This window comes from Schistocerca cancellata, chromosome 6, assembly GCF_023864275.1.
Source record: "Schistocerca cancellata isolate TAMUIC-IGC-003103 chromosome 6, iqSchCanc2.1, whole genome shotgun sequence".
Taxonomy (NCBI): domain Eukaryota; kingdom Metazoa; phylum Arthropoda; class Insecta; order Orthoptera; family Acrididae; genus Schistocerca; species Schistocerca cancellata.
Window position 1 is genome coordinate 115,091,218 of NC_064631.1, and position 14,001 is coordinate 115,105,218.

Below are 14,001 nucleotides of genomic sequence, written 5' to 3' on the forward strand. Positions count from 1 at the left end.
TCTGTAATGAAGTACTGTCTAAAGAAAGCGGCACAAATCTTCAGCAGATCTTGATAATATTTTTTCAAGTGGTGCAAAGATTGGCAACTTTATTTTACATATTCAGAAATGTAAAACTCCATACTTCACAATATGAAAACATGTAGCACACTAAAATTATTATATAAATGATATACAGTCCGAATCAGTTGACTCATACAAATAACTGGGTGTGACAATTTGTAGGAATATGAAATGGCAAGACCACATAGATCCAGTCATAGGTAAAGCATGTGGCAGCCTTTTGTTCACTGGTAAAATATTAGGGAAATGCTATCAATCCACAAAGGAGATTGTTTATAGAATGCTCATGTGATCTGTCCTAGAATGTTGCTGAATAGCATGGGGCCCATACCAAAAAGGTCTAACAGGGGACATTGCACAAATACAAAGAAAGGCAACACAAATGTCACAAAGTTGTTTGACTCATAAAAAAGTATCACTGTGATGCTGAAAGAACTGAACTGGCAAATGCTTAAAGACAGACACAAACTATTCTTTGAAAGCCTACTTTGTAAGTTTCAAGAATCATCTTTACGTGATGACTCTAGGAATATACTACAACATCCTTTGTATCATTCATGTAGTAACTCATTTTTCCTGTGCTCCATATGTCAATGGAATGGGAAAAACCTCTAATAACTGATACAATGGGAAGCAACTTCTATCATGAACTTCAGAGTGTATTATAGGGTATAGACGCAGATTGATTACTGGATGAATCAAGTCTCCTCTGATGATGATAGTGCCATTGGAGAAAAATTGTACTAACAAAGTGAGGTTTTCTGTACAGTTATTGGTTATAATAGGTGACAAGTCTAGTGGTTGAAAGAAGGGTCCAATTATTAGTTAATCACATCCTTGGTACTGACACAAGTCTTGACCAAACAAGCTCATTTGGAGCTCAATTTCTATATAAGTTGATTTGAATTTGTGTCTACTGCAGCAAATACACTACATTCCTTTTCAGTTAGCCTATTCTTCCAATATACACTTCAATTGGAACAAAAAACAAATCTCACTGTTGTAAATTTAGGGTTTTAGCCAACTTCTCTACCTTGTATAATATGACCTCCAAAGCTTTTTGCTTTGCTGCAAATTCTTCAGCAACTGATCAGCAGAAACATAATCTTTCCATCCATGAGCGCCATTCCTTTGGGTCTTACACTAATGCTTTGGGATTTCTTACGGCTATTGTTAACCCAATTGGGTGGAGAGTTACCTAAAAAAAGTTCACTCAATACATAGTTACCTAGGTAGTAGCCTATGACATGTAGTGTAACCTTGCCCCATTTAGGGGGCCCTACAGTTCTCAGCACTGTAGCGTAAGTCCAGATGTTCACAACATAGTTCACCACAGAACATTCGGAGTCTCTAGTTCCAGCCATCTACATGGCTCAGAATCAGAGGGACCCTATCAGTTCTACAGACAATGTTTCAGATTGTGAGATTTTTTGAAACTCTGTGAGCAATGCGTGCCTCCTCACCCTTCTCTGAAAGTCACTGGATGACCCGAATATGACCTCAAAGCCCAGGAGAAAGATATTTTTCATTTCAAAGTTTACAAGAATCTGCCTTTTTTGCATCTTTTCCCTGAGTGGTTACTAACCGACTGCTTCAACATGTTAAATGAGGCCTCCAGGCAATGACACAGAGTGCAAAAGTTCACCCTTCCCCTCCCTTTGTGCTATTCCCCTGCAATGGTCAATGGTCACAGCATGCTTCCCAACAGGTGAAGTGTCTCACATTGGCTCAGTTTCAGTGGAAGACAGCATCACAAACTTGTTGCTTACGGAGATAGTGTAATAACCTAAGTTTCTCTGGTTTCTGCTTCCCCTGTGCAGGAACCCTAGACTTCCCACTGACATATTACTCACATTCATGTGGATTATTGGTGATGGATCCTCTAATTTCTGCATATTTCTGGTACATGACTCTCAGTAGTTCACCCACCACATCCTTTCAAAGCAGTTTTCAATCAATTGACACAGGTCAGACTGATTTCCAGCTGCTTATGAACAGCAACTAACTCTACCTGCAGCTGAGAACAGCACTCACATTTGAACTGACTTACTTGCCAACTAATGGGGGGCAGGGAGATTAACAAATATTTCCAGAGGTAAAAGAAGTGACAAGTGGCTTAATTACTAAAAGCAAACATATGCTAACACTGCTGCAGCTGCAGATGCACTAAAACAGAATTTCTTATTTAGGTATCACTTCTATAGCAGTTCTTATCACAATAATATAAAATTCAGCAGTGCCTGCAAATCCCTGCTATCTTTTCAGCTGCATTGTTGCCACCAAGATCGATGGTTGTTCAAGTCAGGTGACAACTTAGGAGACAACTGTAGTTCTGTGTGTGCATTTTTGCATGTTAACCTGAAGGACTTTACCTAGAAGCTACTAAGTTTTTAAAGATTTCCACATGCCTGTCAGCTTTTCAGTGCTGTCCCTCTGTATCCTACTGGACATCTTGAATTATCCGTAGATGAAATCAAACGTAGGCATATCATAGTAATTCATTAACTTTTAGCTTGTTCAACTTAGGTAAATATAAAAATTAAAATAATAACGAGAGAAGATTAAAATAACCAAGACTCACATTTACTATAATGACAGTGTTTTTCTGCTTCAGTTTGTACTCTATTTCTTCCATTGTGAAAAAGGGGGATGTGTCAGTGACATTCAGGAACTTGATGCTTGCATCTGTAATGAGCACAAGATACTTCATTTTACACTTACAAAACCAAGTTACAAACCATTAAATAAACTGTGGGTCAAAGCATAAACTAAAGCACTTGCTCACTCTCATGCACTCACACATGTGTTTTGTAAATCTCGTCATGAAGGAGAACATTCTGGGATTTGAAATGAGACAAGTTAAACATTCACAGACAAGTCCCCACTGAAGACTGTTTCAGTAAAAAAAATCCTGTGTAACAACTATCCTTTGTTACACAGAAGCTTGGTGATGATTTGGGCAATTGAAACTGGCATGATGGTCAACAAAATAGTTTTTACTCAAGCAGCAGGTTATCCTAATGATCATAACACCCTTTTAATTTTTCTCACACTTTGGAGTACCAACTACAAAATATCATTCATATCACTTTTTTTTTCTTCAATGAATTAGGAAAAGGAAATCTAGTTAATTTAATGTGTCTATGTGGGCACTAATTAAATGCAGGGATATAAGTGTTAAATGTTGAGGATTAAAAAATAGCAGTTTACAATTGCAGGAGCAATATAAAGAAAGCAGGAGTTCTCATACACACAAAAGTAATGATAAACTCTAAACTATACATATGAATAGCTTTTGCACAGAAGAACATATGGAAACATAAGCCTGTACAGTAAAATTTACTACCTACCAGCACAATTATAATTATTACACTTTACATATTTCCACAAGAAAAGAAGTTACGGGAAAAATTTATGTATATGGTGATTTCTATTTAACAAGGCACTGAGTCACTGACATGCACGAAGTTTAAATATTTTAGCAGTTTATTCCCACAAGCACAACTCACACACTAATGGCCACTGTCTACGAATGCTGAGGTCCGACTGCTAAAGTGTCTGATGTGAGCAGCAATCTGCTGGAGTAGGTTGTGGAGGCAGCATTGGTCAGAAAATGGGAGGAACAGCAGGTTATGGGTGGGGCAAGATGTTAGTGTGCTCCTGAGGGAGTGTGCAGGGAAGTGGTGGGGACAGCATAGAACTCCTACATGCATTGTTGGGAGGCTGTGCTACTGGAGGGAGGGAGGGGGGGGGGGGGAGAAGATGAAAGGAGAGTGCATGAGTGGGATAGAGGCTGTATGTAGAACTCTACAAAATTTACAGGTTAAGCATAAATGACCAACCACTTTAATACTATAAAAGGTATTATTCTTTATTGTGTAGGGCCATTAAAATAAAAAAAAGTTTGCATGTTGTATCAGAAATTAAAAACTCTAAAAATCAAAGTAAAAAACTTATCGTTAGAAAGAAAATTGGTAAGTTTATCAACAAACAAGATGATCTAATAGTTAAAGATAGCAGCCAGATGGTCCATGTCAACAAACCTGAAGCTAGACTTTTCAACGATCACTTTCTACAAATAACAGAGCCACTCCCTATGGCCAACTTAAAAAAGTATCTAAGCAGGGCCTGTATATGACAATCAGTATCAAAATGAAACTTCCTGGCAGATTAAAATTGTGTGCCACATTGAAACTCAAACTCAGAACCTCTGCCTTTCGCAACCAAGTGCTCTACCAACTGAACTACCCAAGCACAATTCACGGCCTGTCCTCACAGCTTTACTTCTGCCAGTACCTTATCTCCTACCTTCCAAACTTCACAGAAGCCCTCCTATAAACATTGAAAGACAAGCACTCCTGGAAGAAAGGATATTGCGGAGACATGACTTGGCCACATCCTGAGGGATGTTTCCAGAATGAAATTTTCACTCTGGAGTGAAGTATGCACTGAAGTTTCATATCAGTGCACACTCCGCTGCAGTGGAAACAAAATGACTATTCACATTGGTGTGTAGGAGGTACGAGTCTGGCAATACACAATCTGGCTTTCGGAAAAACATCATCCACACAAGTGCAAAGATCGCAAGAGCCAGCAAGTACTATGCATCAAAGCAGCAATGACAGAAATAAGACAACTTCAAGAGGGGACTTAAAATTCACCGGTGAAAGGATACCAATGATAAGATTCACTCATGACATTGCTATCCTCAGTGGAAGTTAAGAGGAATTACAGAATCTGCTGAACAGAATGATCAGTCTAATGCTTACAAAACAGACACAGAGTAAATTGAAAAAGACAAAAGTAATGTGAATTTGCAGAAACTGGAACAGTGAGAAACTAAACCTCAGGATTGGTAATCCCGACGTAGATGAAGTTAAGGAACTCTGCTACCTAGGCAGCAAAATAATCCATGATGGACAGGGCAAGGGAGGTGTAAAAAGCAGACTAGCACTGGCAAAAAGGGCATTCCTGGCCAGGAGAAGTCTTCTAGTATCAAACATAGACCTTAATTTGAAGAAGAAATTTTTGGTAATGTATGTCTGGAGCAAGCATTGTATGGTAGTGAAACATGGACAGTGAGCGGGGGGGGAGGGGGGGGGGGGGGGGGGGGGCAAGCAGAATAATGTTGAAAATTAGGTGCGCTGATAACGTAAGGAATGAGGAGGTTCTCAGCAGAATTGGTGAGGAATGGAATATATGGAAAATACTGACAAGAAGAAGGGACAGGATGGCAAGACATCAATTAAGGCATCCAAAAATAACTTCCACTGTACTAGAAGGAGCTGTAGAAGAAGACAGAGATTAGAATATGTCCAGCAAATAATTAAGGACATAGGTTGCAAGTGCTACTCCCACATGAAGAGGCTGGTACAGGAGAGGTATCTGTGACGGGCCGCATCAAACCTGTCAAAAGACTAATGACTAAAAAAACCTAATGGTCTTAGAGGGATCCTTTGCTGCTTTATTCATGGAGTATGTTAATGTTGCACTGCCCCGTGACCCTGCCACATTCCACAGGAAGGCACAAAACAGATGGGCTGAAAAAGCATAAGTACCCTTTGCTGCTTTGTATCACATTTAAATTACACTGAATGGTTTTGAATAGTCTCTGGAGGTTCCAGCCTGTACAGGACAGCAAAAATTGTGGTCGCGCTGCACTGCAAAAGAGTGTGATCACGTTCCATGTTACCAGACAAGGTTGAAACGTCCAAGAGTCTCAGCAATGTCAAAGGCTCTCAAGCACAGCTTCCTGATGCTCACTGCACTGTGAACTGTCATTTTCAGCTGTGAAATGTGTTGGAGTCAATGACTCAAGGAAAGGGGTAATTTCACTGACACTCTTTACACCACCCCTTGAGGCCTTTTTGTATCAATTTGGAGAGGCAGTGTGCCTGAAATGTTTCCATCAGCCACTCATAAGAAATCTGCACGATTTCAAGACTGGGCATTGCAGTTCTGACCTCCATCACAGAGGTGTCAAAATAAGGGTTAAAATGTGAGTAAGAGGGACTGTGACAACCTTCCAATTGTGTGACACAGTGGCATTGGGCAGAACTGTGGTGAAACAGGGTGCAAATGTGACACCAGTAATCCATCTTACATTTCACATGAATTTCTGAGCTCTGGCCTTACTTTGCATGTGTTGACACCTCACTGTTTGAAGCATCGCTGAGCCCAGGGTTGACTTCGCAGGATGCCTTGATTTTGTACCATTACAGTGGAAGATTGTAGGCACATTTCAGCCAAATTTCAAATTTATACATCACAATGAGAGACAGTTATAGGGTTTTGAAAAAGTTATCATTTAATTTTGTTGTTCAGTGTCTACATTGGAAAAGGGGTGGATGCCATAGGTGACTGGCTAAGAATCATGAAAAAGAATTCACAAATGTTTAACAACTAAAACTTAATTATAACATAATCTTTCTAAGTGTCAAAAGTAAGCAAAAAAGCTAACATTTTTATGATCCACTCATTTTAAGTACTGAAGTTGTGGAGCTCTTCAGAGAAAGCATTTGAAATACCACATCTGAATTCCCCAACTATGCTGTTGTAATGGGGATAAACATAAATTTACCAGGTACAGAATCAGAGATACAAGCATCTGGAACAGATGGCAGAGAGAAATATTTCTGTGGTTTTGTATTAAACACTTTTCTAAAATAATAGTAATCAGAGATCATTTGGCTGCTACAGTGTCAACAACTACTGGCACTGAACAAAAAGTTATGAAAGTCAGGAAGACAATCATTTTCACCAAGTAACACAAGAAAATGTTTACAAACTACTCAGCAGCCAGCAGCAAGATTTAGCTCCGGAGAAGATAATATGGAGGATCTGCACACATTCAGGAATATTAGAGGTGACATGCTAGATGTTCTTGAGCTGTGCAAGAACGTGAGCAATGGATAGCTAAGAATGCCTGTCTAGAGTGGTCTAACGTAAAATGATCACACAATGTAGACCTAAGTTTTGGGTTACATGCTCATTTTCTAGTACAAAACTGGTTCCAAAGATGAGAACCAAGAAAAAATAAACATGTCAAGTTTTTAATCTATTGATTCTTGACTTAACCTGTAAACGTTATTCTGTTGACAATATTACATATGGGTTTACAAAATTCATTAGGACAAAATTTACAATAACTATAACTAATCATACACTGGAGTAGATCAATGCACAGACAGGAGCGGAATCTCTTGTTGTGCGAATGAAGACACCAAGATTCTAAGTAGGGATTGCATAATGTCTAAAAGGGCTTAATAGTTGAACAGAGTTCATTCATTCAGTCATGTGGGGATACACACATCTGTTTCTTAATTTCTAACTGAGAAATATTTGTGCCCTTTCCCTCTATGTGTAGAACTTCCATGGCTACTGGGTATTTTTCTTTATGTAAAGTTCAGCAAAGGGTGAATTTAGCTTCTTTAACTTCCAACTTCTATGGTGTTGTCTAAGCCCAGAGCAGATTGTCCTCCCAGTCTGCCCAGTATAGCAACACTGACACTCTTGGCAGATCTTATAAACCACACTTTTCATGATATCTGGTTGTTTATCTTTTGAATTGAAGAGAGAACTACTTACTGCCTATGGGACATAGAAAAGCACAAGTAACACCTTGCTTTTAAAATGTTCCTTATCCTGTTTGAAGTGTTACCTGTAAAAGGTAAAATGCACAATTTCCTTTCGGTCTATCTATGTTGTCCACTAAGTACAGTAGGCATCTGGTTTCATATCAACGTTAACCCTGACAGAACCAGAAGAAGAGGTATAATCAAAAGGCCACACATACACTCCAAACGTGATACCAAGTGTTGGACCATCTAAGAGGAGATCTAGAATTAGCCCTACAGAAAGATGACTATGAAAGTACAGAGTGCAGAAAAAAATAAGCAGGAGCAGGCACAGCAACAGCAACAACAACTTCAATATAAGAAGAACAATGAGTTCTTAGTCATAAAGGAACTTAAAACTAGGACTGGAAGCAGTAACATGACCATGACTAGGGCAGATAAAGGAGAGCCTGTAGTGCCATTAAGTAAAACAGATTATACAAGGAATTTTTTTCCAGACAGTGCAGCCACAAAACATACAAGAAGATGCAACAGCTAAATACAATGATCAGCTGAAGCAGGTAGTAAACAAGTACTCCAACACATTTTTCTGAATATGTCCATAAGAGCATTCTTCGAATAAATCCTAGGTCTCCACAGCTGTATGAGAAACCCAAACTCCACAAAAAAGAAGTTCCAATGCAACCAGTGGTATCTGCAATATAAGCACTAGGAGGATCATCATCATCATCTTGAGGAATAAACTGAACTTCACAAGGAAATATAGCATTAAGAACAGTTTAGATTTATTTAACAGATGATAAGATGTCAACAAACACAAAATTAGTCTCTCCTAGTGTACATAGCTTGTTCTACAGCATTCATGTGAAATACTGAATAAATGTTGTGTTACTGTCATTGTATTTACACAATTTAATCCAAAAGAACAGCTGAACATAATTAGTATAGTGGAATGATGTTTAAATCTAAACTGTTTCTGCTTTCAAGGGAGCTATTATAAGCAGCAGATGGTCTGACAATGAGCTTACCCTGAACCGCCTTGCCAGCAGAAATGTTCATGGACAAGTGGAATACTGATTTTTCTTAATAGTGAATTACTAGTAAAAAATGTCACTGGCATTCTCTGTAAGTGGAAAGGATCCAATAGACAACTCCACAAGTTTATGGAAAATATGAATCAATGGCATACTAGCATAAAGGTCAGTATGAAGTTAAGGGATTCCACCATTCATTTCCAAGACATCAGCTTACAGATAGGAAACTGAAACCATAAATTTAAAATTTATGGAAAAGACTCCTTTACTGACACACTCATCCCAGCTTCATCTCAACATCCTACAGCTTACAAACATGCAGCATTCCTCTTCTTTCTGTCCCCATGTTCCAAGAAGACTATGACCAGAAACTCAATACAATAAAAACAATAATCGCAAATAATGAATTTGATTCCAACATTATTGACAACATTTTCAATACAAAACTGAAGAAGCAAAGCTAGATCTCTAATGCAACTGGTGGGCAGCATAGACAGACTGAAAAGAAAATACTGCTGTTTACATTTTATAGGTAAACTTAAAAAAGGATATGCAACATTTTAAAAGCAAAGAGTTTCTCTGGGCTTCTCTATGTCCCATAGGCAGTAGGTAGGTATCTCTTCAATTCATCGTCGGCCGGAGTGGCCGTGCGGTTCTAGGTGCTACAGTCTGGAACCAAGCTACCGCTACAGTCGCAGGTTCGAATCCTGCCTTGGGCATGGATGTGTGTGATGTCCTTAGATTAGTTAGGTTTAATTAGTTCAAGTTCTAGGCGACTGATATCCTCAGAAGTTAAGTTGCATAGTGCTCAGAGCCATTTGAACCATTTTTTCAGTTCAAAAAATAAACAACCAGACATCATGAAAAGTTGGGTTTATGAGCTCATCTGCCAGCAGTGTCAGTGTTGCTACACTGGACAGACTGGGAGGATCATCTCCTCTAGGCTCAAAGAACACCATATAAATTGGGGATTAAAAAAGCAAGATTCATCCTTTGCTGAAAACTACATGAATAAAAACCACAAATACATAACAGATATAGAAGACCTACACACAGATGGGAAGGTCACTAAGCTCACTCAGTTAGAAATTGAGGAACAGAAGTGTGTGTCCCCTAATTTATTACTCATTAAAAATCTGAATTCAAATATTCACCCCTTTTACACAATATTGCAAATACTACTTAGAAGAATAATCTTGGTGTCTTCATCAACATAACAAAAAATTCTATTTCTGTGCTTAACTCTACTCCAATGTACATTTAATCATCTTTATTGTAAATGCTATCTTCATGAATTTTGTAAATCCATATGTAATTTTGTTAAAATTGTCAACAGAGATGATTTTTACAGTTTAATTCAAGAATTGATAGAACAAACAGTTGGCATATTTATCTTTGCTTGAGGATCAGTTACATACTAGAAAATAGGCTTATAACCAGACACCTAGGTCAAACAGTAATAATAAAGTTTGTGAAACAAGGCTAAAAATGTCTTTCATTACATCAATACAATATTGTTTATGACATGGTTTCCTAATGGCTGGAGTCTTAACTTTATAACAGAAAGCAGATGGTCACTTTCACAAACTTCATCATGGCACCAAAACTAAACTCTGAATGGGAAGGGTCAAAAAACAAGGAAAATCATTTGGTTCCATGCTTGGGCCACTCCTGCTTTTGATCTATAATGAGCCTAAATGATTGCTCAAAACCTTACATGTTAGTTAATAAAACAAGCACACTGATCCAAGGTCCAGACTCAACCATGCAGATAGATCCTAGATGATAACTGAACAGGCTACTATTGGTTCACAACACACAGTTTGTCTTTATCTAAGCATATATTATGTAATTTCAAGCAGATGTGAATAATCTGTTTGAGCATAAATAAACAGTAATGGTCATTCACTATGTGTAAAATGGAGATGACACAAAGATGAACCAATAAAGCAGCTCAGTTAAGCATGTTTTGAACTCGTCAGTATCTGTAATTGTGTTGACTCGAAGGCAAGGGTAGTATCTTATTTTGCATATGATTACTCCTGGTTGCTTTATAAAATTATCTTCTGTAGCTATGTGGCCAAATTTTTAAAAGTATTTATTCAACAGAAGTGAGAAGTAAGAACACTGATATGATACTGGAATATCCCAGGTGGAATTTTTATTCTGGGCACCTGCCCTCCCCTCCCATAAAAACAAACTGAGGATTGTGTCAGGTGGAGCAGGTGAAATGACCTAGGACTAGTGGACGTAATGTGAAGGATAAAGAGAAGAACAGGTTGGGGTACAGACTAAGACTGTAAGACCATGCCAGCAAGGGAAGAAGAAAGGAGTATATCAACGAAACTTTTCTGTGGTACAGATAAGAACTGTAGCGTTTCGGAAGATCACTGAATGATAATTCACAGAGTCACAGAACTACAAAATAAACTTAAGTGAAAGGATCAGACTGAAGCAGCTGGAGGAAGAATCGGTGAGGGGCAGAGGTGGGTGTGACATGGACTCCTGTAGAGTGAGGCCACGGGGACTGTGGGAGAAAACCATATCTTCAATAGTGGAGGGTCACTTCTCATCTACACAATTAAGAGGAGCTGTTGTTGCCAATAGTGGGATGTAGGAGTTGATGTGTCAGGTGGCATGGGTTGCAAACAGTCACTGAAAATTGCTATGTTAAGATCAGTGCATTCATCTACATGAATAGGTGTTTAGTGAACAAGTCCACATAGAAGGCTGGTCAGGAATTTCAGCCAAAATGGTATACTGTCTTTGGCTGCTAACACAAGTGACCGTACCACTGATGGGATATGGTATTTCTGTGAAAGTACTGAAATAAGAAGTCCAAGATGTATGTGTGGACCTGAACTTGCATATCTGTCCTCCACACTGTTATAATCCATGTGTGTGTGAGAGAGAGAGAGAGAGAGAGAGAGTTGAATATAGCAGCGGCACCAGAATGTTTCGAATTACCATACCTGGCATGCTCTTAATCCTTGAACCACGCAAATATTAATCCACCGAGATTAAAAGATTGTTTTATAACTAATGTTTGATTATGATACTGGCATGTCAAAGCGGACCCAAGAATGACATGTACTGTACATTTATCCATTAGTGGAATTCTTAGATAGTAAAAAACATCAACTCAAAGTCTAACGAGATTTAATCAACTACAATACAAAAGAAAAGCAAAAGTTGGGTATTCTTTAAAATAATAAATTACTGTAAATATAGGTATCATACAATCTGCTACTATAAATTCCTTGAATATTTAAATTCAAGAACTGGACATCTGCACTAGTAGCATGATAAAATGCTGATACTTATAGTAAATAGACGACCATTCTTCAGTAATTACTGTTACCTATCAACAAACATCAGTGTCTTTTTTTTTTTTTTTAAGAATTTGACCAAGAAGCTGATAATGTGCAGTTTCTTAATGCAGCACAGAAGCAGTTACTTTTTGCCCCACATTTATCAACTCTTACACCAATTGCACTGTGCGCATTTAAAGCCTTTTTCACCAAGTAAATTAACTGATGGCATTAATAACTTACAGTAGCAATTTCTTATAAAAATTACACTGTTAATATATGACTCAACTTATTCCACAACCAATACAGTTGGATGTAGAAAAAAATAGATGAATAAAATAACATTCACTGAAGGGTGTACTCATTCTGAAAAAACTATGACACAAATGCCAAATCTCTCTCCTACAGGGGCAGGGGTGGAGAGAACTTCCGACAATGACTGCAAAATATCTGTAATTAAGTCGGGTTGTTCAAACAAATTTTGGGCTTGGCAATGGTTCACCTGAAGATAGCTGGCATGTGCCCTGTCGAAATATTGTCGGATTACATAATGACGACCGGCTACAACCCCGAAATTTGTTTGAACATTCAATTCGCCGGGAAAATTTTAAAATTCATAAGAAAAAGACTGATATAAGCTTGGGCGAAAAATTTCGTAAACACAGGTTTCTGCAATCAAAGTTACTCTACAAAAGAAGCTATTTTATTTTCCACAGGATACAGTAACATGTTTAAACGTTAGTTCACAAGTATATGACATGACGAAAAAACTATGCAAAAAAACAGTTCTGTATCGGGCAGTAAAGCCAGTCTTTATCTGCATTCCTAACAGCTCGTAATTAATCGCTTCCTTTTAGTTGTGTGACCCTTCACAGTGTCCAGAGCAATCACTGGTTTCCTTATGCCACTGGCTGTATGAAGCAGATTAACATCTATTTTAAATAAGTACGTTTCAATTATCTTCTTTAAGTAAAGTACAGATCGTATAGTCGTGCCGTGGCGCTCTGCTAACGTTCGTTATAAAAGGTGTATATGGCATAGTGACAGCTGTCTGAAATAATGTCTCATATGAAATTTAGACGTACAACATGTAAATACGTTCGAGGAGTGTTGTCAACAGCCAATACGGTTACAATAAAAAACACGCTAAATCTTTTAGGGCAGTAGTACAATACTGACAGGTACAGTCCCTAAAATTCAACTGGACCGCTCTTCATATGTATCCAAAATTGGTATTTGTGAACCGATCTTTATTACACATAAAACGCGATCGTTGCAGCCCACCTGAGTGTTAGTCAATACTGAAGGATGAAATACCTCTCCGACTGAGGCACTACTCAACTACATCAAGTTTCGGTTGTCTCAGTCGGCAAAGGAATTACGGTGCTTTATATGTACAGTACTTCCTTTAAAACGTGTGTGACCCACGTGCCGCACAAATGTTATTGTTACAGGATTAATTCGTTGTTATATTTTATTGTGGGGAAAGGGAAATCGTAATCAAAAGATGACGACATTTTACACTATTTTCTGTTTGACAAACAGTGTTTGTGTTAATGCAGGACAAACATTTGAAAATTCTTTTACCCCGTAACAGCACACATCAAACGCGGCACAAAGTCTTTCCAAGGAAACACACCCACTCAAGAGTTGAACGTTAACTTGCGCCAGCTGCTAGCGCTCTCCAAGTATCGATTAGTACCGTTCGATTCGAGTGTTGCCTAGCAGCAGTTCACGAGAAGTCAAGTCGTTCACATTAGATTAGATTTGCTTTCATTCCAATTGATCCGTAGTGAGGAAGTCCCCCAGGATATAGACCGTGTCAGAAAAACAATAATGCATGACAAATATTTACAACTGAAACATAAGCTAATGTACTTTCCACACGTCCCAAGTGGAATGATCGCCTTTTTTTTTTTTAATGAACGCTATGTGAAAGAATCATTTTACAAACACTCATTTACTAAGATAGCATTAATGCACTGAATTTAAAATTAAAATTATGTTTTGCAACGT

At 38.2% G+C, this 14,001-nt stretch overlaps 1 protein-coding gene across 4 annotated transcripts in view; it reads right to left on the reverse strand.

Annotated features, from left to right (window-relative positions):
• Positions 1–13,665, reverse strand: part of LOC126190640 (focadhesin) — a 262,444-nt gene extending 248,779 nt beyond the window's left edge. Inside the window, exons 1-2 of one of the 4 annotated variants that reach the window (XM_049931059.1) lie at positions 13,573–13,665; positions 2,645–2,748 (exon numbers count right to left, since the gene is read on the reverse strand). In XM_049931059.1, the coding sequence (XP_049787016.1) occupies positions 2,645–2,698 (54 nt within the window). In that variant the 5' untranslated portion in view covers positions 2,699–2,748; positions 13,573–13,665. Of the gene's footprint in view, positions 1–2,644; positions 2,749–12,292; positions 12,428–13,269; positions 13,423–13,500; positions 13,552–13,572 lie in introns of those variants that run through there. The other 3 variants (XM_049931061.1, XM_049931060.1, XM_049931058.1) reach the window with 3 other exon arrangements.
• Between the last annotated feature and the right edge of the window lie 336 nt (positions 13,666–14,001).